Here is a 20,768-nt window from a genome sequence, read left to right as displayed (position 1 = left end):
AACTTATTCATAAACTTCAGTACCTTTGTAACGTTGAGCCGTGCCCTGATCTCGATAATGGAGCTGTTAACTTCATTCAGTGAAGGCAAAATCTGAGAACTCCGAGCTCCAAAGGAGAATCCTCCGTACCTACAAAAGAACATAGAAACATAGAAAATAGGTGCAGGAGTAGAGGCCATTCGGCCCTTCGAGCCTGCATCGCCATTCAATATGATCATGGCTGATCATCCAACTCAGTATCATGTACCTGCCTTCTCTCCATCCCCTCTGATCCCTTTAACCACAAGAGCCACATCTAACTCTCTCTTAAACATAGCCAATGAACTGGACTGAACTACCTTCTGTGGCAGAGAATTCCACAAATTCACCACTCTCTGTGTGAAAAATATTTTCCTCATCTCGGTCCTAAAAGATTTCCCCCTTATCCTTAAACTGTGACCCCTTGTTCTGGACTTCCCCAACATCGGGAACAATCTTCCTGCATCTAGCCTGTCCAACCCCTTAAGAATTTTGTAAGTTTCTATAAGATCCCGCCCCTCAATCTTCTAGATTCTAGCGAGTACAAGCAGAGTCTATCCAGTCTTTCTTCATATGAAAGTCCTGACATCCCAGGAATCAGTCAGGTGAACCTTCTCTGTACTCCCTCTATGGCAAGAATGTCTTTCCTCAGATTTGGAGACCAAAACTGTACGCAATACTCCAGGTGTGGTCTCACCAAGACCCTGTACAACTGCAGTGGAACCTCCCTGCTCCTATAATCAAATCCTTTTGCTATGAATGCTAACATACCATTCGCCTTCTTCACTGCCTGCTGCACCTGCATGCCTATTTTCAATGACTGGTGTACCATGACACCCAGGTCTCGTTGCATCTCCCCCTTTCCTAATCGGCCCTTTCCTAAGCAGAACAAGGAGGCTCCTTTCATTCACCTCACATCACAATGCACCCACTTATACGTCAGTTACACAGTTTACAGATTTTTTAAAAATACATCGAGCAAAAAAGAAAACATTGCAAAAGATCAAAATTGAAGGAAACAGAATAACACGCAGGGATGGTGACTTGCCATTCAGTGTCTATGAAAGGACAAAGTCGTGTAGGTTTGTGGTTTGTTTGAGAAGGGGCTGCAGATGCTGGAAAATCGAAGGTAGACAAAAATGCTGGAGAAACTCAGCGGGTGAGGCAGCATCTGCGATGCTGCCTCACCCGCTGAGTTTCTCCAGCATTTCTGTCTACCGTAGGTTTGTGGATTAATAGGTCTCTGTACAGTTGCCCCTAATGTTCAAGAGTCAATTTAATTGTCATTTGGACCCCTGGAGGTCCAAACGAAATGCCGTTTCTGCAGCCATACATTACACACAAATAGACCCCAGACACAACATAATTACATTTAACATAAACATCCATCACATAGCTGTGACGGAAGGCCAAATAAACTTATCTCTCCACTGCACTCTCCCCCCCCCCGATGTCAGAGTCAAAGTCATAGCCCCGGCTGGCGATGGCGATTGTCCCGCGGCCATTAAAGCCACGCCGGGTGGTGCGAGGTCGCACACCGGGTCTTGGTGTTAGAGCCCCCGGTGTGCGCTCGCAGAGTCCGCGGCCATTCCAGCCGCGCGGGGCAGTGATGTAGGCCCCGCTCCAGGAGCTCTTCGACCCCGCAACTCGGGCGGGAGAAGTCGCCGTTGCAGAGCCCCGAAAAGCGGTCTCCCCCCAGGGAGCCATGGGCTCCCGGCGCCGCCGTCCACAGACCTGTCGTTGGAGCCTCCGACTCTCCGGTAGCAGCAGCAGCAGCAGCAGCGCTGCTCCACCGCTCCGGACTCGGCCAGCTCCGCGACGGTGAGGTGAGTCGGCACCTGAGTCCCCGGCTTCTTCCCGTTGGAGGCCGCTCCTCGTTGCGGCCTCAACGACACCTGAGACCCGACGAGAAAAGGTCGGGTCTCCAGTGCAGGGAGAGATTCAAAAAGTCCCCCCCCCCCCCCCCCCCCACCCCCACCCCCCCACACACACACCCCAACATAAAATAACAAAAACTACATAAAAACACAGACAAAAAATAATAAAAACGCGGACAGGCTGCAGAGGCCGCTGCTGGCCAGAGCCGCGCCGCCTACTGGGAGTGTGCAGGGAGTGGAAGCAAAAACAGAACTATCGTGAACGGGCGATCGAAGGTTTACATCAGGGGTGTCAAACTCATTTGAACTCATTTTAGGCCACGGGCAAAATGCGACTTTCATGCGCGCCATGTATGCACGATCGCAGCCCGATCGCGGATAGCCGAAGCCCGTTCTGGCATCATCCCGCGGGCCTGACTGGACCCCTTCGCGGGCCGCATCCGGCCCGCGGGCAGTGAGTTTGACACCCCCTGGTTTACATGGACTCGGTGGGCGAAGGGCCTGTTTCCATGCTGTATCTGCAAACTAAATAGGCACTGTTTATGATATTAATCATCAGCTTGCTGAGTCACTCTTTCAGAAACTGGCAGGTTTGCTGTGTAGTTTGTGCCTCGCTATTCCCAGATATTCTTTGAGCGTAACTATGCAATTTCCCCCAGTATCTCTTTCCCTGACTGCACAGAAAAATATGGTTTGGTGAGGCCTCCCTATCTACATATTTCCATGAGAAAGACAAAAGGGATGAGGATAAGGGTCTAGACCAGAAACGTCACCCATTCCTTCTCTCCAAAGATGCTGCCTGTCCCACTGAGTAACCCTTGCATTTTGTGTCTATCCTTGGCGTAAACCAGCATCTGCGCTGCCTTCCTTCACATGGTTTCATGAGGCTTAGTCAATAGTCCGATGACATTTAACGTCAAGATACAAACCAAGGAATTTGGGACAATAGACAATAGGTGCAGGAGTAGGCCATTCGCCCTTCGAGCCATTCCCAATGTGATCGTGGCTGATCATCCCCAATCAGTACCCCCGTTCCTGCCACCTCCCCATATCCCCTGACTCCACTATCTTTAAGAGCCCTATCTAGCTCTCTTTTGAAAGCATCCTGAGAACCGGCCTCCACCGCCCTCTCAGGCAGAGTATTCCACAGACTAAAAGATTAAAAATTCCTTTTAGGCTGATCGTTTAATATTTGGATAATCAGAACATGGATACCAACTATCTCACCCCTGGAGGTATTTACTGACCTGAATTCATTCACCCACTTCTTGGTTTTCAGGCTGCAAACAAGAACAGACGTATGTTATCCACAGATCACCGCAAGAATTAAATGACGTGACGTTGAATAGTTAGACCACATTTAGTCACATGGTCGACGTCCATGCCAATTCATACCTTTTACTCAGGATCTGGGGGTAGGTCTTCACGAGGTAGTCAGAGATATTCCTGCCAGTTAGGTTCTGAAGGATGTCTCCGGTATTACGATGCAACTGTTTAGACAGAAAAATCCACTGTTGTCAACACAAACGCATGCCTTACAATTTTTGATAGAAGGGTCTCCACCCGAAACGTCACCCACTCCTTCTATCCGGAGATGCTGCCTGTCCCACTGAGTTACTCCAGCATTTTGTGTCTATCTTCGGTGCAAACCAGCATCTGAGGTTGCACTGTACAATTTTTGAGTAAGTATCTGCTGCTGTGTGGCCTGAATAACAATTACAATGCCCATAGAATCGGTATCTCAACATGCATTCTGGTGCTGTAACTTGTGTTGTCCACCAGGTTCCATATTATACACCAAGAGGCTTCACCAAAGAAGGATGACAATGGAAGCCTGGCGTAGATCAAGAAAATAAATGTGTATACATGGTTAAAAATAACGGGTGCTGCTGTAAAGATGCTGCCTTACAGCGCCGGAGACCCAGGTTCGATCCCGACTCCGGGTTGCTGTCTGTACGGAGTTTGTACGTTCTCCCGGTGACCTGTGTTTCCTCCGGGTGCTCCGGTTTCCTCCCACACTCCAAAGACGTACAGGTCTGTAAACTGATAGAACTGGTAGACTCGGTGGGTGAAGAGCCTGTTCCCACGCTGTATCTCTAAACTAGGCTGCATTGATGATATGGAACATATCGTACAAAATGAATGATGGAAGTTGATGCAATAGTTATTACTAAAGGGGAATGTGAGGTTTGCTTGAAGGAGCATTATTTGCCAGGCTATGAGGCCAAGAGTGTGGAAGAAGAATTAGATCATTTATTCAAAAGAGAGGCATTAACACAACAGAACAAACGGCATGTTCTAAATCTAAAGAGGAGGCCCTGGAGAAGATGCAGAGAAGTTTTTTTGAGGATATTGCAAGGGCTGGAACATTAATGCGGTGAGAAATGATTGGTAGACACAAAGATAGTTGACAAATATTAACACTAAATGATGGGAGTAAATCAGCAGGAGAAATGGAATAAGCGACATTTCATGTCAAACCCTTCACAAGTTGCTTTCATTGAAACAAGGCGAGACTTAATTAAGGTGCACAAAAGTTGAGGCACTTAGAAAGAGTAAACAGAAAGGATTTATTTTTCGAAGCTAAGAAGTAAAAAAAAAACAAGTCACCTGATTTTAAAGTAAGTGGTGGAGGATGACAAACGTTTGATGGATAGGCCTAGACTTGTTGGAGTTTAGAAGGACAATGAGGGAGGGGGGGGGGGGGGGGGGGGGGGGGGGCGGACCTCATTGACACTTGAGGAGAGGATATTTCCACGTGAGAGAGTCTAGGACTAGAGATCGTAGCCTCAGAATTAAAGGACGTTCCTTTAGGAAGGAGATGAGGAGGAATTTCAGAGGGCGGTGAAATCTGTGGAATTCTTTGCCACAGAATGCTGTGGAGGCCAAGTCAGTGGATATATTTAAGGCAGAGATAGATCGATCCTAGATTAGTACAGGTATCTTGGGTTGTGGGGGGAGAAGGCAGGAGAATGGGTTAGGAGGAGGAGAGAGAGAGAGAGAGAGAGAGAGAGAGAGAGAGAGAGAGAGAGAGAGAGAGAGAGAGAGAGAGAGAGAGAGATAGATAGATCATCCATGATTGAATGGTGGAGTAGACGATAGCTGAATGGCTTAATTTTGCTCCCCATCACATGATCTTATGAGCTTTTCTTCAGAGACAAACTCACTGCTTGAAGGGAGCGGCACATTTCAAGTGTCTGAATGTGCAGCACACATGTCGGGTTGCAGACCAAGTCTAGACGACGGGAAGGTGCTCTCTCCTGCTTTAGCACAGATACAATGAACCAAAATGTCTGACTTCCATAGTGTGACATATCTACCATTCTATTAGATGAAGCAGTAGCCCACATAAAAATTAGGTGCCTAAATTAAGAAAACTTAAAAAAAAGGATAAAAAGGATAATAGATTATTTTCTTTTTAAAAAAAAAGTTCATTGCTTTAAACATACAAACGTATTTAAGTAATGGTTAAAAATAACCACAAAGCTACTCGGGTTTGATCCTCACCCAGGGGACTGTCCATATGGAGATTGAACGTTCTCCCTGTGACTGCGTGGGTTTTCTCCGGGTGCTCTGGTTTCCTCCAACACTCCAAAGACGTACAGGTTTGCAGGAAGATTGGCTTCTGTAAAATTGTCCCGAGTGTGTAGGATAGTGCCAGTGTAAGGGCATCGCCGGTTGGCATGGACCCAGTGGGCTGAAGGGCCTGGATGTCTAGTCTAAAGATGTAGATTGACACAAAAATCTGGAGTAACTCAGCGACACGGGCAGCATCTCCGGAGAGAAGGAATGGGTGACGTTTCGGGTCGAGACCCTTCTTCAACCTGGTTAGGGATGGTCAACCCATTCCTTCTCTCCAGAGTTGCGACCTGTCCCGCTGAGTCACTCCAGCATTTTGTGCCCCGCATCTGCAGTTCCTTCCTACACACAAGTCTAAAGACGTCCTTGGTTTATCCAACTCACCTCGGATGGTGGGAGCCCTCCTGCGCCTTGTCCACATTCAGGCAGCATCCTCTTGCTCTGCTCTGAGCTACACTCACATGTAGGCGATGGGTTCTGCATTGTCCAGTTGCCATTGAAAAAGATGCTCATGATCGATCCTGGGACAGGGGGAGTTATCCATTCGTTACTACCTGGCGAGCAATGCTGGTCTCTAACAGGGGAGAGAGAGGGAAATTAGATATGCCATTTATTGTCACTATACATGTACAATGAAATTAAAAGCAGCTCAGACTCAGTGCATGCATATAATTTAGTACAAAAAACAAGAACCAGAAAACAAGACAAAAGGGGGGGGGGGGGGGGGGGGGGAGAAATAGGTGCACAATTCTGTGGCGCTATATACATATCTATAAAGGCAAAATGGATTATATTAAATATTTTTTTTTAAATTAAAAATATTAAAAATTACAGTTACAATACACATTACAGTTCCAAATTTCAGTACGTGGATAGAATAGATGGAAGTCCGGGTGTTGGGCTGTGAAGTGTGTGAATTATGAGTAGTTGTGACTTTCGGAAAACAACTATTCCTGAGTCTATTTGTTCTAGATTTGATGCACCTATAGCAGCTTCCAGAGGGCAGCAGGTCGAACAGTCCAAACGCAGGATGGGAGCTATGAGGCAAGGAATGGGTGACGTTTCGGGTCGAGACCCTTCTTCAACCTGGTTAGGGATGGTCAACCCAAAACGTCACCCATTCCTTCTCTCCTCACGACCATGAAGGCGACACTCGCGAACATGTGGCATAGTCTCCTGCAGTCGCCTAAAAAGTCTCCTAAGTGGGACAGGCTTTGTAGTTTCCCCCCCCCCCCCCCCGCCCCACAATCTGCTTAATTTCTCCTTCTTGGAGTCATACAGTAAGGAAACAACATGTCCCACCTACACTAGATGGGATCACTCTATGACTCTATGATACACAGCACCTCTCCGCATGTGTAACCTACCGGGGCGGATCCAGTCCTGACATTTGTTTGCCATTATTATTTTAAATGTGCTATCAGTTCCACTGGAACCGTGCGGATTAGATAGCGGGAACACACCTTCAACAGAAATTTCCAACGCTTGGATTAAAAGGAACAAAGGGTGGCAGAGAAAGAGCGGGCACAATCGCTGCATATCGTCTGACGGAGAGAACGGCCCGCCTCTCATACTTACACATTCAAACCATCCGCCATACAAGTGGTACCAAACCCAGGGTCACCAAGCAGTGCGCTCATCAGCTCGCCACTGCTGAAATCCTCCGGCAGGTCGTCACTGAAGGGGTCAAAAATACAAAACAGATGAACAATGATCGTACGTCTAAGATAGGCACAAAAAGCTGGAGTAACTCCGACTAACTTATATGAAACATATAAGATTGTTAAGGGTTTGGACACGCTAGAGGCGGGAAACATGTTCCCGATGTTGGGGGGAGTCCAGAACCAGGGGCCACACACAGTTTAAGAATAAGGGGTAAGCCATTTAGAACTGAGATGAGGAAACACTTTTTCTCACAGAGAGTGGTGAGTGGTGAATTCTCTGCCACAGAGGGCAGTGGAGGCCAAGTCACTGGATGGATTTAAGAGAGAGTTAGATAGAGCTCCAGAGGCTAGTGGAATCAAGGGATATGGGGAGAAGGCAGGCACGGGTTATTGATTGGGGACAATCAGCCATGATCACAATGAATGCAGTGCTGGCTTGAAGGGCCTCCTCCTGCACCTATTTTCTATGTTTCCACATGGCTGTACGGCAACTCAAATTCCACTGTACCAATTGGCGCCTGTGACAATACATGTGAACTTGAAGTCTGTTCAGAATCAGCAATTCTAATGTTGATCGAGGCGCTCCCTTCTAATCCAAACGTCAGCAGGTAGATAGGGGGTGAGGCAAACAATAGTCACTTGGATCACCTGCCATGTACCTGAGAAGTGGAAGCTCAGTGAGAGAATTACAAGTGGCACAATCCAAGACCAGTCGCGGTCTATAATCAAACTGGCCAACCTACTGCAGGAGTTTATTGGAGGTACAGTGGTACACTGAGGTACCTCCGAGGTACAGTGAAAAGCTTTTGTTTTGCCTGCTAAGCAGTCAGTGGAAAGTCAAGACATGATTACAATCGAGTCATTTAGAGTGTGCTGACAGAGGATGCAGGGACTAACGTAAATAACGTTCAGTGTAAGGTAAAGCCAGCAAAGTCCGATCAAATGCGCAGGATGGAACTGCAGATGCTGGTCTAAACGGACGATACACGCAACAATCTGGAGTAACTCAGCGGGTCAGGCAGCACCTCTGGAGATGCTGACCTCTTTTCTCCAGAGATGCCGTCTGGCCAGCTGAGTTACTCCAGCTTTTTTGTGTCTAAAGTCCGATCAAAGATAGTCCGTGGGTCTCCAATGAGGTGGGTAGTAGGTCGAGACTGCTCTCTAGATGTGGTCGAATGGTTCAGTTGCCCAGGCTGGATGTGAGGAGAGAGTTTGGCTGCCCTGTCCTCAGCATCTGAAGGGGTGACAACCACGCTTCGTGCCCCCGTTGTGATGGGATTAACTTGTCGATGTTGTACTTTGGTGTGCGTTGGTTACCTGATGAAAGTGTACTGCTCCCCATACATCCAGGGATTCAGCTCTAATGACGGGTACTTCCCAAACGGAGGCACGATGAGACTAAAGAGAAGAGCGACGAAGACAAACATGGCTGGCAGCACAATCTGGAAAAGATACAAGACATCGCAATTGGTTCATGTTATTCTTGTAAAATCATGTGATGGGAGCAGGATTAGGCCATTCGGCCCATCAACTCTACTCCGTCATTCAATCGTGGCTGATCTATCTCTCCCTCCTAACCTCATTCTCCTGCCTTCTCCCCATAACCTCTGACACCCGCACTAATCAAGAAACTCTCTATCTTAGGACAGTACTTTATACACAACATCAGATTATACCAGATCAGTTTATGCAGAATTGTCAGGCTGCATTGCATTAATCAGTGGTTAAACTTAAATATACCAGAATGATTCAAGTAGAAATCCACCAACACATAACCATATAACAATTACAGCATGGAAACAGGCCATCTCGACCCTTCTAGTCCGTGCCGAACACATAATCTCCCCTAGTCCCATATACCTGTGCTCAGACCATAACCCTCCATTCCCTTCCCATCCATATAACTATCCAATTTATTTTTAAATGATAAAAAAGAACCTGCCTCCACCACCTTCACTGGAAGCTCATTCCACACAGCTACCACTCTCTGAGTAAAGACGTTCCCCCTCATGTTACCCCTAAACTTCAGTCCCTTAATTCTCATGTCATGTCCCCTTGTTTGAATCTTCCCTACTCTCAGTGGGACATGTGATTATGTTAGTTAATAATGAAGTTGCAAGATTCAGTGCACAACCCTAATCGGTAGATCTCCATTTAAAAAGTCCACGATGTTTTGTTTTCACACCTTACCCTTCCATATCTCTGTGTCTCCCTCTCAGTCTGAAGAAGAGTCTTGTCCTTTGGTCTTTCACCCCCCTCCCTTGTCTGAAGAAGAGTCTTGTCCTTTGGTCTTTCACCCCCCCTCCCCTGACTCTCAGTCTGAAGAAGGGTCACATCTATTGAAACCTCCCCCTTTCCCCCACCGCCCCGCCCCATGGCGGTTCCCCCACGCTGTGGGAAGAGTTGATGAGGGAACACACATCTTGTTTCCACTAACGGCTAAAGGTTGACTTGCCTGCGCAAAGAGTCCCCTGTGGCTGCGCCGGGCGTAGATAAAGCGTTTGATGAAGAGAGAGTGGAACTGCTGGCGGGTGAGCTCCCAGCCGCGCAGCTGGTACGAGCCTCGGCCGTCCACACAGTGCATGAAGTCCGTTTCTCTGGATTCTGAACAAAGGTAGAAAGGAGGTTCCTTCATTAAACACCGCTGGAAGCTCAGGGTTTATAACATGAGGGTGAAATGCCAAACCTCCGGTACTTCTCTGTGGAACTGGCAAATGTTGCCACTTGCAGGAATTCTATCCAATAGTGCTCTGATGTTGAATTAGAAATTAGGTGCAGGAGTAGGCCATTCGGCCCTTCGTGCTGAATTCTTCGTGGACTCTGGCAGCCAAGTTCAGGCTAACAGTATTTAAGAAGGAACTGCAGATGCTGGAGAATCGAAGGTTATACAAAAAAGCTGGAGACACTCAGCGGGTGCAGCAGCATCTATGGAGCGAAGGAAATAGGCAACGTTTCGGGACGAAACGTTGCCCATTTCCTTCGCTCCATAGATGCTGCTGCACCCACAGGCGAACAGTAACTCTGCCAGCAAAAGTGGCTGGGGGTTTATCTTCTGAACCACAGCGCCAACACAGTGGCACTGCCTTACAGCGCCAGAGACCCAGGTTTGATCCTGACTACGGGTGCTGTCTCTACGGAGTTTGGACGTTTTCCCCCCCATGACCTGCGCGGATCTTGCTCCGGATTCCCGCCACACTCCAAAGACGTACAGGTTTGTAGGTTAATTGGCTTCGGTAAAAATTGTAAATTGTCCCTGATTCAGATTCAGATTCAGATTCAATTTTAATTGTCATTGTCAGTGTACAGTACAGAGACAACGAAATGCATTTAGCATCTCCCTTGAAGAGCGACATAGCAAACGATTTGAATAATAAAAAATAATAATAAGTGTCCGGGGGGGGGGGGTGGTGATTGGCAGTCACAGAGGTACGTTGTTTAGTAGAGTGACAGCCGCCGGAAAGAAGCTGTTCCTGGACCTGCTGGTTCGGCAACGGAGAGACCTGTAGCGCCTCCCGGATGGTAGGAGGGTAAACAGTCCATGGTTGGGGTGAGAGCAGTCCTTGGCGATGCTGAGCGCCCTCCGCAGACAGCGCTTGCTTTGGACAGACTCAATGGAGGGGAGCGAGGAACCGGTGATGCGTTGGGCAATTTTCACCACTCTCTGCAATGCCTTCCGGTCGGAAACAGAGCAGTTGCCATACCATACTGTGATGCAATTGGTAAGGATGCTCTCGATGGTGCAGCGGTAGAAGTTCACCAGGATCTGAGGAGACAGATGGACCTTCTTCAGTCTCCTCAGGAAGAAGAGACGCTGATGAGCCTTCTTGATCAGAGTAGAGGTATTGTGGGTCCAAGAGAGGTCATCGGAGATGTTGACTCCCAGGAACCTGAAGCTAGAAACACGTTCCACCTCCGTCCCGTTAATGTGGATGGGGGTGTGCGTGCCGCCTCTGGACTTCCTGAAGTCTACAATGAGCTCCTTGGTCTTCTTGGAGTTAAGGGCCAGGTTGTTGTCAGCGCACCATGCTGCTAAGTGCTGGACCTCCTCCCTGGTGTGTAGGAGAGTGCCAGGATTGGTGGGCAGCGCAAACTCAGTGGGCCGAAGGGCCTGTCGCCGCGCTCTCTCTCATAAGTCTAAAGTAAAGCTCAGAGCTGGGGCAGGAATAATGAAATACATTCACACCCGTGGAAAAAAAAAAAATGTTTATTTTAGTTCAGTGATACAGCGCGGAAACAGGCCCTTCGGTCCATCGGGTCCGGACCGACCAGCGATCCCCGCACATCAACACTGTCCTACACACAGGAGGGACAATTTACACTTACACCAAGCCAATTCACCTACAAACCTGTACGTCTTTGGAGCGTGGGGAGGAAACCGAAGATCTCGTAGAAAACCCACGCGGTCACAGAGAGAACGTACAAATCCCGTACAGACAGCGCCCGTAGTCGGGATCGATCCTTGGTGTCTGCCGCTGCAAGTGCTGTAAGGCAGCAACTCTACCGCTGCGCCACCGTGCTGCCCTGGTACTGATGAACTGGTAAGTATTAAGTAAATTATATATATATATATATTTTAAAATAGAGTTTAGATCCTTTAATCATTCAAAAATGATTTAAGTTTCAAATTGTTGCATAATTTCATTGATTTTTTAATTAATTTTGTGGTCCTAACGTGTTTTATGTGACAGCATGACATTGCACAAAGCCCTTGGACCATATACAAGGCTTTGCTATTTGGGATGGGGTTGGTTTCAGGCCGCAAGTCTATAAGGGCAGTTTGACCAAGGGGGAAGCACACATTTGCCACCCACATTAGCAGCGAGCCACTGGTCTATGTTGAAGAATCAGCAGTTTCTTCCTCACTGCATCATAGAACTACCCCAGCAAACAATCATAAACTGGAATCCCAGCCAATTTGATCCCCCTTAAACCAAGGACAGAGCTCTTTCATTTTATTTATATGAAGGGTAGTTGCTTTATAAAGTCATCAAAGATCAAATTCTGTGTAGGAAGGAACTGCTTATTATTGAAGAGGTTACTAGGGAAATTGATGAGGGTAAAGCAGTGGATGTTGTCTATATGGACTTTAGTAAGGCCTTTGACAACGTTCCTCATGGAAGGTTGGTTAAGAAGGTTCAATTGTTGGGTATAAATGCAGGAGTAGCAAGATGGATTCAACAGTGGCTGAATGGGAGACACCAGAGAGTAATGGTGGATGGCTGTTTGTCAGGTTGGAGGCAGGTGACTAGTGGGGTGCCTCAGGGATCTGTGTTGGGTCCACTGTTGTTTGTCATATACATCAATGATCTGGATGAAGGTGCGGTAAATTGGATTAGTAAGTATGCAGATGATACTAAGATAGGTGGTGTTGTGGATAATGAAGTAGATTTCCAAAGTCTACAGAGAGATTTAGGCCATTTGGAAGAATGGGCTGAAAGATGGCAGATGGAGTTTAATGCTGATAAGTGTGAGGTGCTACATCTTGGCAGGACAAATCAAAATAGGACGTACATGGTAAATGGTAGCGAATTGAGGAATGCAGTTGAACAGAGGGATCTAAGAATAACTGTGCATAGTTCCCTGAAGGTAGAATCTCATGTAGATAGGGTGGTAAAGAAAGCTTTTGGTATGCTAGCCTTTATAAATCAGAGCATTGAGTATAGAAGAGGGGGGTGTAATGTTAAAATTGTACAAGGCATTGGTGAGGCCAATTCTGGAGTATGGTGTACAATTTTGGTCGCCCAATTATAGGAAGGATGTCAACAAAATAGAGAGAGTACAGAGGAGATTTACTAGAATGTTGCCTGGGTTTCAGCAACTAAGTTACAGAGAAAGGTTGAATAAGTTAGGTCTTTATTCTCTGGAGCGCAGAAGGTTAAGGGGGGGGACTTGATAGAGGTCTTTAAAATGATGAGAGGGATAGACAGAGTTGATGTGGATAAGCTTTTCCAATTGAGAGTAGGGAAGATTCACACAAGAGGACGACTTCAGAATTGAGGGACAGAAGTTTAGGGGTAACATGAGGGGGAACTTCTTTACTCAGAGAGAGGTAGCTGTGTGGAATGAGCTTCCAGTGGAAGTGGTGGAGGCAGGTTCAATTTTATCATTTAAAAATAAATTGGATATGTATATGGATGGGAAAGGAATGGAGGGTTATGGTCTGAGTGCAGGTAGATGGGACTAGGGGAAAATAATTGTTCGGCACGGACTTGTAGGGCCGAGATGGCCTGTTTCCGTGCTGTAATTGTTATATGGTTATATGGTCATATGCTGTTTACACTGAATATCTACTCAGCGATATAGCCAGCATCTGTGGGTAGAAGGAATGGGTGACGTTTCGGGTTGAGACCAGAAACTTCAGACTGCAGAAGGGGTCACCCATTCCTCCTCTCCAGAGATGCTGCCAGTCCTGCCGAGTTATTCCAGCATTTTGTGACCGTCTTCGACAAAGCTCTTTAAACTGAGTCTCATTGAGATCAGCGAGCCCAAGTTTGAGTTTTGAGAGTAATATTTTTACATTGTAGCAGCGCCAAACGTGGTCAGGAAAAGGGCCAGATGTCAGGCAGGTTCAAACAGTAGTTTTATTCAGGTGTTACATATTAGTTTGGTCCGCTAACATAATTGTCATCGCTGCTGTAGCTGAGCGAGGGCGTTGTCTCTCGAGCCCAGCTGCCTGTTGACTACCCAGATCTCAAGGTGAGATAACCTTATGTAGCAGGACAATCCCCCTAGCCCATGGCGTCACGTTCGACAAAGCACTTTAATCTGAGTCTCATCGAGGTCGGCAAGCCCAAGTTTGAGTTTGGAGAGCAATATGTTTACACACTCCGTTGTGCTGTTAAGTAAGAATTTAATTGTTCTGCCTGGGACATATAACAAGAAAACACTCTGGACTCCCTTGATATCTTAGTTGTTCTGCTAAACACCTTTTTCCCCCCATTTAACCCCCTATGACAATAAAGTATAGCTCATTCTTTGAGTAAATTACTTTAAAAAGGCACACTGATCAAAACAGCTTCTCTTCCAGATTTTGCACATTTCCGATCAGGTTAACTTCAATAAAAATTATATCCAATTTTTATTCGTACCTTTTGTTCGTACTTTCCCTTTAACTGGCATTTGGAAAGCATTAGAAATAGAGAGACAATACATTCAATAAAAACATTCAGAACAAAACTCTAATTTAGTAAACTGAATTTTCTCCAAGTTTACAAAACTTACAAAATTCTTAAGGGGTTGGACAGGCTAGATGCAGGAAGATTGCTCCCGATGTTGGGGAAGTCCAGGACAAGGGGTCACAGCTTGAGGATAAGGGGGAAATCCTTTAAAACCGAGATGAAAAGAACTTTTTTCACACAGAGAGTAGTGAATCTCTGGAACTCTCTGCCGCAGAGGATAGTCGAGGCCAGTTCATCGGCTATATTTAAGAGGGAGTTAGATGTGGCCCTTGTGGCTAAGGGGATCAGAGGGTATGGAGAGAAGGCAGGTATGGGATACTGAGTTGGATGATCAGCCATGATCATATTGAATGGCGGTGCAGGCTCGAAGTGCCGAATGGCCTACTCCCGCACCTATATTCTATGTTTCTATGTTTCGCACACACTATTTGCAGAGTGGGAACAAGACATTTGTTTATATTTAACTTTATGTATGTTTTATTATAAATTCAGATATAAACATTGATGGGGAAAAATACAGCAATTAACTTGCATGGGGGATATTTATTAAGCTAGCACTTTATTTTGTGTTAAGGAAGGAACTGCAGATGCTGGTTTAAACCGAAGATAGACACAAAGTGCTGGAGTAACGCAGCGGGACAAGCAGTATCTCCAGAGAGAAGGAATGGGTGACGTTTCAGGAAGAAGGGTCTCGACCCGAAACGTCACCCATTCCTTCTCTCCAGAGATGCTGCCTGTCCCGCTGAGTTACTCCAGCACTTTGTGTCTATCTTTTATTTTGTGTTTCTGTCTCCTAGTCTTAATTACATGTTTTTCTGTTCTTTCTGCTGCCAAACTGTTTGTTTCATCGCTGGTCTGCACCTTATGCAAGTGGTCATTACAAAGACAAATTTAAGTGCTGGCGGGCTACTCAACCATGAGAATGTTGAACTGTCAATCGAAAGGCACACACTGAATCTTCACAGGAACCACGAGCTGATTTCAGCTGTTCCTTAACGGCACCTCGCTGGCTCAGGCTCACTGAGACACGATGTACCACGGAAAGGCACAAAGTGCTGGAGTAACACAGCGGGTCAGGCAGCATCCCTGGAGAACATGGATGGGTGATGTTTCACAGAGTGCTGGAGTAACACAGCTAGTCAGGAGCATCCCTGGAGAACACGGATGGGTGACTTATCACAAAGTGCTGGAGTGACTCAGCTAGTCAGGCAGCATCCCTGGACAACATGGATGGGTGACGTTTTGGGTCGGGACTATTCTTCAATCTGATCGTCGGTGGGGAAAGAGAATTGGGAAAGTGGTTCTTCGAGCAGGAGGAGCTGAGTAACATGATAACTCGAGGAACCCACGAGATGGGAATTAAATTTCCTGTCCTGCATGGCTGAATGTCATGTCAGTCTGGAGAGATGTTTGTGGGCCTTACAGTAACAGACAATATTGAACCCAAAGTGTTTGGGACCATTCAACGTGGAACTTACCAGGTTCTACATCGTGCATCTCAAAGTCACCTTCTTCACTCACGGGTTGAAGCGTGTGCTCACTTGACCTTGAACATCTGACTCTTTTAATCGGGACATTTCCATCTGTAAATAGCCCGGAAAATAAAAATGATGCATGAAGTGATGGAACAAAAGAACCATCCTATAACCAACCCGAGCGCAGTCCCGATCTCCCATCTACCTCATTGGAGGCCCTTGGACTATCTTGAATCGGACTTTACCTTGCACAAAATGTTATTTCCTTTATCCGTACACTGTGGACATCTTGATCGTGTATCATGTGAAGTATTTTCACTGAACATCAGTCCATGTGACAATAAACTAAACTAATCCTTAAGATGAGACATTGATTTTTATTGCACCAACCATAGCTTCTGAGCTTCCTTTAGTTTAGTTTCGAGATACAGCGCAGAAACAGGACCTTCGGCCCAACGAGTCTGCGCCGACCAGCGATCCCCGCACATTAACACCATCCTACACCCACTAGGGACAATTTACACTTATACACCAAGCCAATTAACCTACAAACCTGTACGGCTTTGGAGTGTGGGAGGAAACTGAAGATCTCGGAGAAAAACCCACGCAGGTCACGGGGAGAACGTACAAACTCTGTACAGACAGCACCCGCAGTCGGGATCGAACCCGGGTCTCCGGCGCTGCATTCGCTGTAAGGCAGCAACTCTAGTGCTGTACCACCCTGACTGCCCTATGGTATTTTGCAGCCAACTAAGTAATTTTTTTGAACACTTTACAGTTGAAATGTAGGGTTAAAGCCCCGTCTCACTGTACGAGTTCATTCAAGTCCCGTGTTTAATAAAAACAAACAAACGCATGGAAGCACGTAGAATGTATGTAGCGGGTACGTCGGAGCTTGAGACTTCTCTTAGTGGCTCGTAACGCTAACGGCAGGTACTCAGGAAACGCAGTAAGCTCGGGAAGACTCGTGAAGATTTTTCAACATGTTGAAAAATGTCCACGAGAGCCCCGAGTACCTACGAGCGGCCATTACCGTAAATCTCCGAGTTCGAATCAGGGCAAACTCGGGAGAACTCTTGAGTGAACTTGTACAGTGGGACAGGGCTATTAAGTTGATGTGGATGGATAAAAGTTGAAACGGCACAATATGCAAGCAACCGATACAAAATATCTTGACTTCCATTTTGTGCAATAATTAAAAACTACGGTGAGGGCAATGGACATGTGACCTGTAATCGCTTTGTTTTTTAACATTCTCCGCCCACACCCGTCCATAATCCAGCAACATAATTACAAGACAGAACATACGTTGGAAGTACCAACATCAGAGTTTCTTTAACGTACACAGAATCGGAGCAGACTCCCGGGGATAGGGCATAAATTGTACCAGCTTCATTGACTCTGCTCCAATGCAAGTGTAACTCTCAAAGGCGTAGATTGTGTCAGACTAGCCTGTGAGTTAAGGGCCTGTCCCACTTTCACAACCTAACTCACGACCTTTTTTACTCGTGGACATTTTTCATCAGGCTAGAAAAACGTCGTGACCTACTAGATGCCGCGTGTACCTTCGACCTCCTACAGCCTCGTGACGACCATGCTGCGAGTACGAGTCAAGGGCAAACTCGGCAGAGGTCATGAAAGTGGGACAGGCCCTTAAAGAGTACGGACAAAGTTGAAAAACTAAATGACATAGGAAGATATGTTTCTGGATGACTACAGGCCATAATGCAACCTTTACCACCCTGGTGGCTGCATGGTTAGAAAAGAGCTGCTGATTCAATATATCCATCATAATCAATTAATCTAACACCAAGCCGGACATGACCCAAGGAAGCCCCACGGTTAGAGAGCTTTCGGATCTGCAAGAACGGGGCGACACGGTGGCGCAGCAGTAGTGGTGCTGCCTTACAGCGCCAGTGACCCAGGATCGATCCTGACTACGGGTGCTGTCTATATGGTGTTTGAACATTCTCCCCGTGACCATGTGGGCTTTCCCCGAGATCTTCAGTTTCCTCCCAATCTCCAAAGACACACAGGTTTGGAAGTTAATAGACAATAGACAATAGGTGCAGGAGTAGGCCATTCAGCCCATCGAGCCAGCACCGCCATTCAATGTGATCATGGCTGATCATCCACAATCAGTACCCCGTTCCTGCCTTCTCCCCATATCCCCTGACTCCGCTATCTTTAAGATCCCTATCTAGCTTAGTATAATTGGCTTGGTATCAATTTAAATTGCCCCAAGTGTTTGCAGGGTAGTGTTAGTGTGCAGACCAAACGGCCTATTTCCGCGCCGTATCTCAAAACTAAACTAAATCCATATACACTTGGCCCGCTGAAACAACAAGTTAAAAGTGAACAGTATTTTCTGTTGTCAAAGACTAGCAAAGAGCAGAGATTTGGGACAAGAATAGAGAGTTAAAATGTGCTTTGGAAAATAAAAATAACCTTTGTTAGGAATAAAGAAGATCGGAAGTGGTAACTTTGACATTACCTGCAACATCACTGTCCACTCCTGAATCTTCAGCCACTTTGAGAAAAATCTACAAGGCACAGCGCAGGTTAAAAACGCAGCAATTAGACAACATTTTCAAGCTCAATGTACTCAAAAAAAGCCAAAAATTGAAAGTGATCAAAAACCCAGAATAAGAGGTGATGAACTATGGATCAGGGATAGAGACCGAGAACTCTAAATGCGATAATAAACAAACACCAGAGACCCGGGCTGACTGTGTGGAGTTTGCACGTTCTCTTTGTGACTGTGGGTTTTCTCCGGGTGCTCCGGTTTCCTCCCACACTCCAAAGACGTGCGGATTTGTCGGTTAATTGGCTTCTGTAAATTGCCCCGAAAGTGTGCAGGGATTGGATGTGTTGGTGGGGTAACATGGAACTAGCGTGAATGGGCGAGTGATGATTGGCGGCGGGCGTGGACTGGGTGGGCAGATGCTCTGGTCCAAGGATTAGGAGTTAGACGGTGGAAGTTAATAAATGACAATTGGGAATGCCCAAAAAGTTCATAATGAAAATTTTGAGAATGGAACAATTCTTAATTTTAAAAAAAATTATATTTCATAATTGAAAAAAATTATGGTTCGTTATGAAAATCGGGGATGCCTGAAATGGAGAAAGTTATCGTCTGTGAACAGATGGAAGGGGCTGAAGCACTTTGAAAGCAAGACAGGGATTTTAAGATTCAACACTGGGCTGTTGCTACCCATTCGGTGCTCCCCTCGTGCTGACCTCCTCCAGGGTGGTGTCCGAGATCCCATAACTGGAAATTCCGAGCTCACAGAGACGGTTGTCCAGTTCCTGGAAGAGTTCCACAAAGGCGCCATCCTTTGCCCCGGTATAGGGCAAAATGTAGGTCATCTCATGGCCGAAGTCTTCCACCAGCCTCGTGTCAGAGACATATTTCTGCACCAGTGCTAAAACAGTCGACACATCTGCGAGATAAAAAAAAAACAAAGAGAGGTGTGAGGAGGGTTGACAACTGTCCCGTATTGGCCGGGACATCCCGTACATTGGGCTAAATTGGTTTGTCCCGTACGGGACCGCCCTTGCCCAGTATTTGACTGCTACCACTCGGGTCGAGGGGACTGTCGGGTCGGAGTGCCGCGTCCGGCCCCGCCCCACCCGTCCCGGCGTAGTGCAGCCCGTGGAGTGCAGCAGCAGGGCCTCGCCCCTGGCCCCGTTGGTCGGCAGCCCGGCCAGCGGACCTTTGCTTAACGCCGACACCACCACCCCTCCTTCTCATGGCCGATCATGAGTTGGATGGGGCGCCAGACTTTGCGCGCAGCAGAGCTCAAAGCCCAGCGGCAGGCCAGCAGAGGAGTTTTGGCCCGGGCAAAGCCCGGGCCAAAACTCCTCAGCTGGCCCGCCGACTGGGCTTTGAGTACAGTCCAACACCCGGGCCAACTCATCATTCGCCCAGCCACGGCCAAGTCAGTCCACAAATTACCGTTGGGAATTTTTCCTTATTTTGACCTTTTGCCCTTATTTGGTAGTGACAAAGTTGGCAACCCTAGATGCGAGAGCCACAGCCTTAAGTCCCACTGCCCCAATGGGACTCATCGCAATAAAACCGAGGATTAGGATAAGCAGAAGGGTCCGGTTACTAACTTAGCAGGTGGGAATAGCGGGACTTAGCAGGCATTCTTGGAGGAAGCCAATCTGTAGGACCCAGTATTGTCACTCTGTATCTTCACACTCATGATGCAACTCTATAGGACAGTGGTCGGGCCACATTTCATCAGTTCAAAAGTGATAGGTCTCCCAACACCTTATGTTTTGCTCAAGGTTCCTGCATTAAATGTAGCTCTTTTCTTCCCAATAACCCTTTCTGGCTTAAGCCCTCCCTTCACCACCTCCAGTTTAAATTCCATTTGGAATATTTTGGAGGACCAAGAAACCAAGAACCATGAATCTACAGTTCCTCGTGTCACCATGAGGTCATGAAATACCTGGCGGTAAAAGCACCGGAACTATCGACACCAGAGTGGGAAGGAACTGCAGGTGCTCGATTATACCGAAGATAGACACCACCAAACGCCAGGAGTAACTCAGCGGGTCAGGCAACATCTCCGGAGAAAAGGAATAGGTGACGTTTCAGGTCGAGACCTTTCCTCAGTCTGAAGGAGGATCTCGACCCCAAATGTCACCTATTCCTTTACTCCAGAGATGCTGCCTGACCCGCTGAGTTACTCCAGCATTTTGTCCACCTTGACTATAACACCAGTTGGCATTTACATCCTGCCTCTAAAGTGGGAAAATGTCCAAAGCACTTCACTGGGGGCAGGTGCTGAAGCTGATTGTTTTTTGGTAGATGTTCAGGCCATTTCGAGGCTCAAACAGACTCTCTCTCTCTCCCCTCCATGTTGATTTCAAGTCCATTGGACAGCATTTCTGCCCTGGCAAATATTTCACTCTATTTTTTTTTTAATTAAGCTTTTTAAGTTGATATAAAAATGTTCAGCAACT

At 46.9% G+C, this 20,768-nt stretch overlaps 1 protein-coding gene across 1 annotated transcript in view; it reads right to left on the bottom strand.

Annotated features, from left to right (window-relative positions):
• LOC129711062 (phospholipid-transporting ATPase ABCA1-like) overlaps positions 1–20,768 on the bottom strand; it is a 136,899-nt gene that overhangs the window by 25,367 nt on the left and 90,764 nt on the right. Inside the window, exons 25-34 of the mRNA XM_055658424.1 lie at positions 19,032–19,234; positions 18,286–18,334; positions 15,795–15,899; positions 9,594–9,742; positions 8,456–8,580; positions 7,053–7,151; positions 5,859–6,048; positions 3,291–3,385; positions 3,143–3,175; positions 24–129 (exon numbers count right to left, since the gene is read on the bottom strand). Of these exons, the coding sequence (XP_055514399.1) occupies positions 24–129; positions 3,143–3,175; positions 3,291–3,385; positions 5,859–6,048; positions 7,053–7,151; positions 8,456–8,580; positions 9,594–9,742; positions 15,795–15,899; positions 18,286–18,334; positions 19,032–19,234 (1,154 nt within the window). The remainder of the gene's footprint in view (positions 1–23; positions 130–3,142; positions 3,176–3,290; positions 3,386–5,858; positions 6,049–7,052; positions 7,152–8,455; positions 8,581–9,593; positions 9,743–15,794; positions 15,900–18,285; positions 18,335–19,031; positions 19,235–20,768) is intronic.

This window comes from Leucoraja erinacea, chromosome 29, assembly GCF_028641065.1.
Source record: "Leucoraja erinacea ecotype New England chromosome 29, Leri_hhj_1, whole genome shotgun sequence".
NCBI classification, from domain to species: Eukaryota; Metazoa; Chordata; class Chondrichthyes; order Rajiformes; family Rajidae; genus Leucoraja; species Leucoraja erinaceus.
The sequence above is the reverse complement of the archived record's forward strand: the minus strand, read 5'-3'. Positions and strand labels throughout refer to the sequence as shown.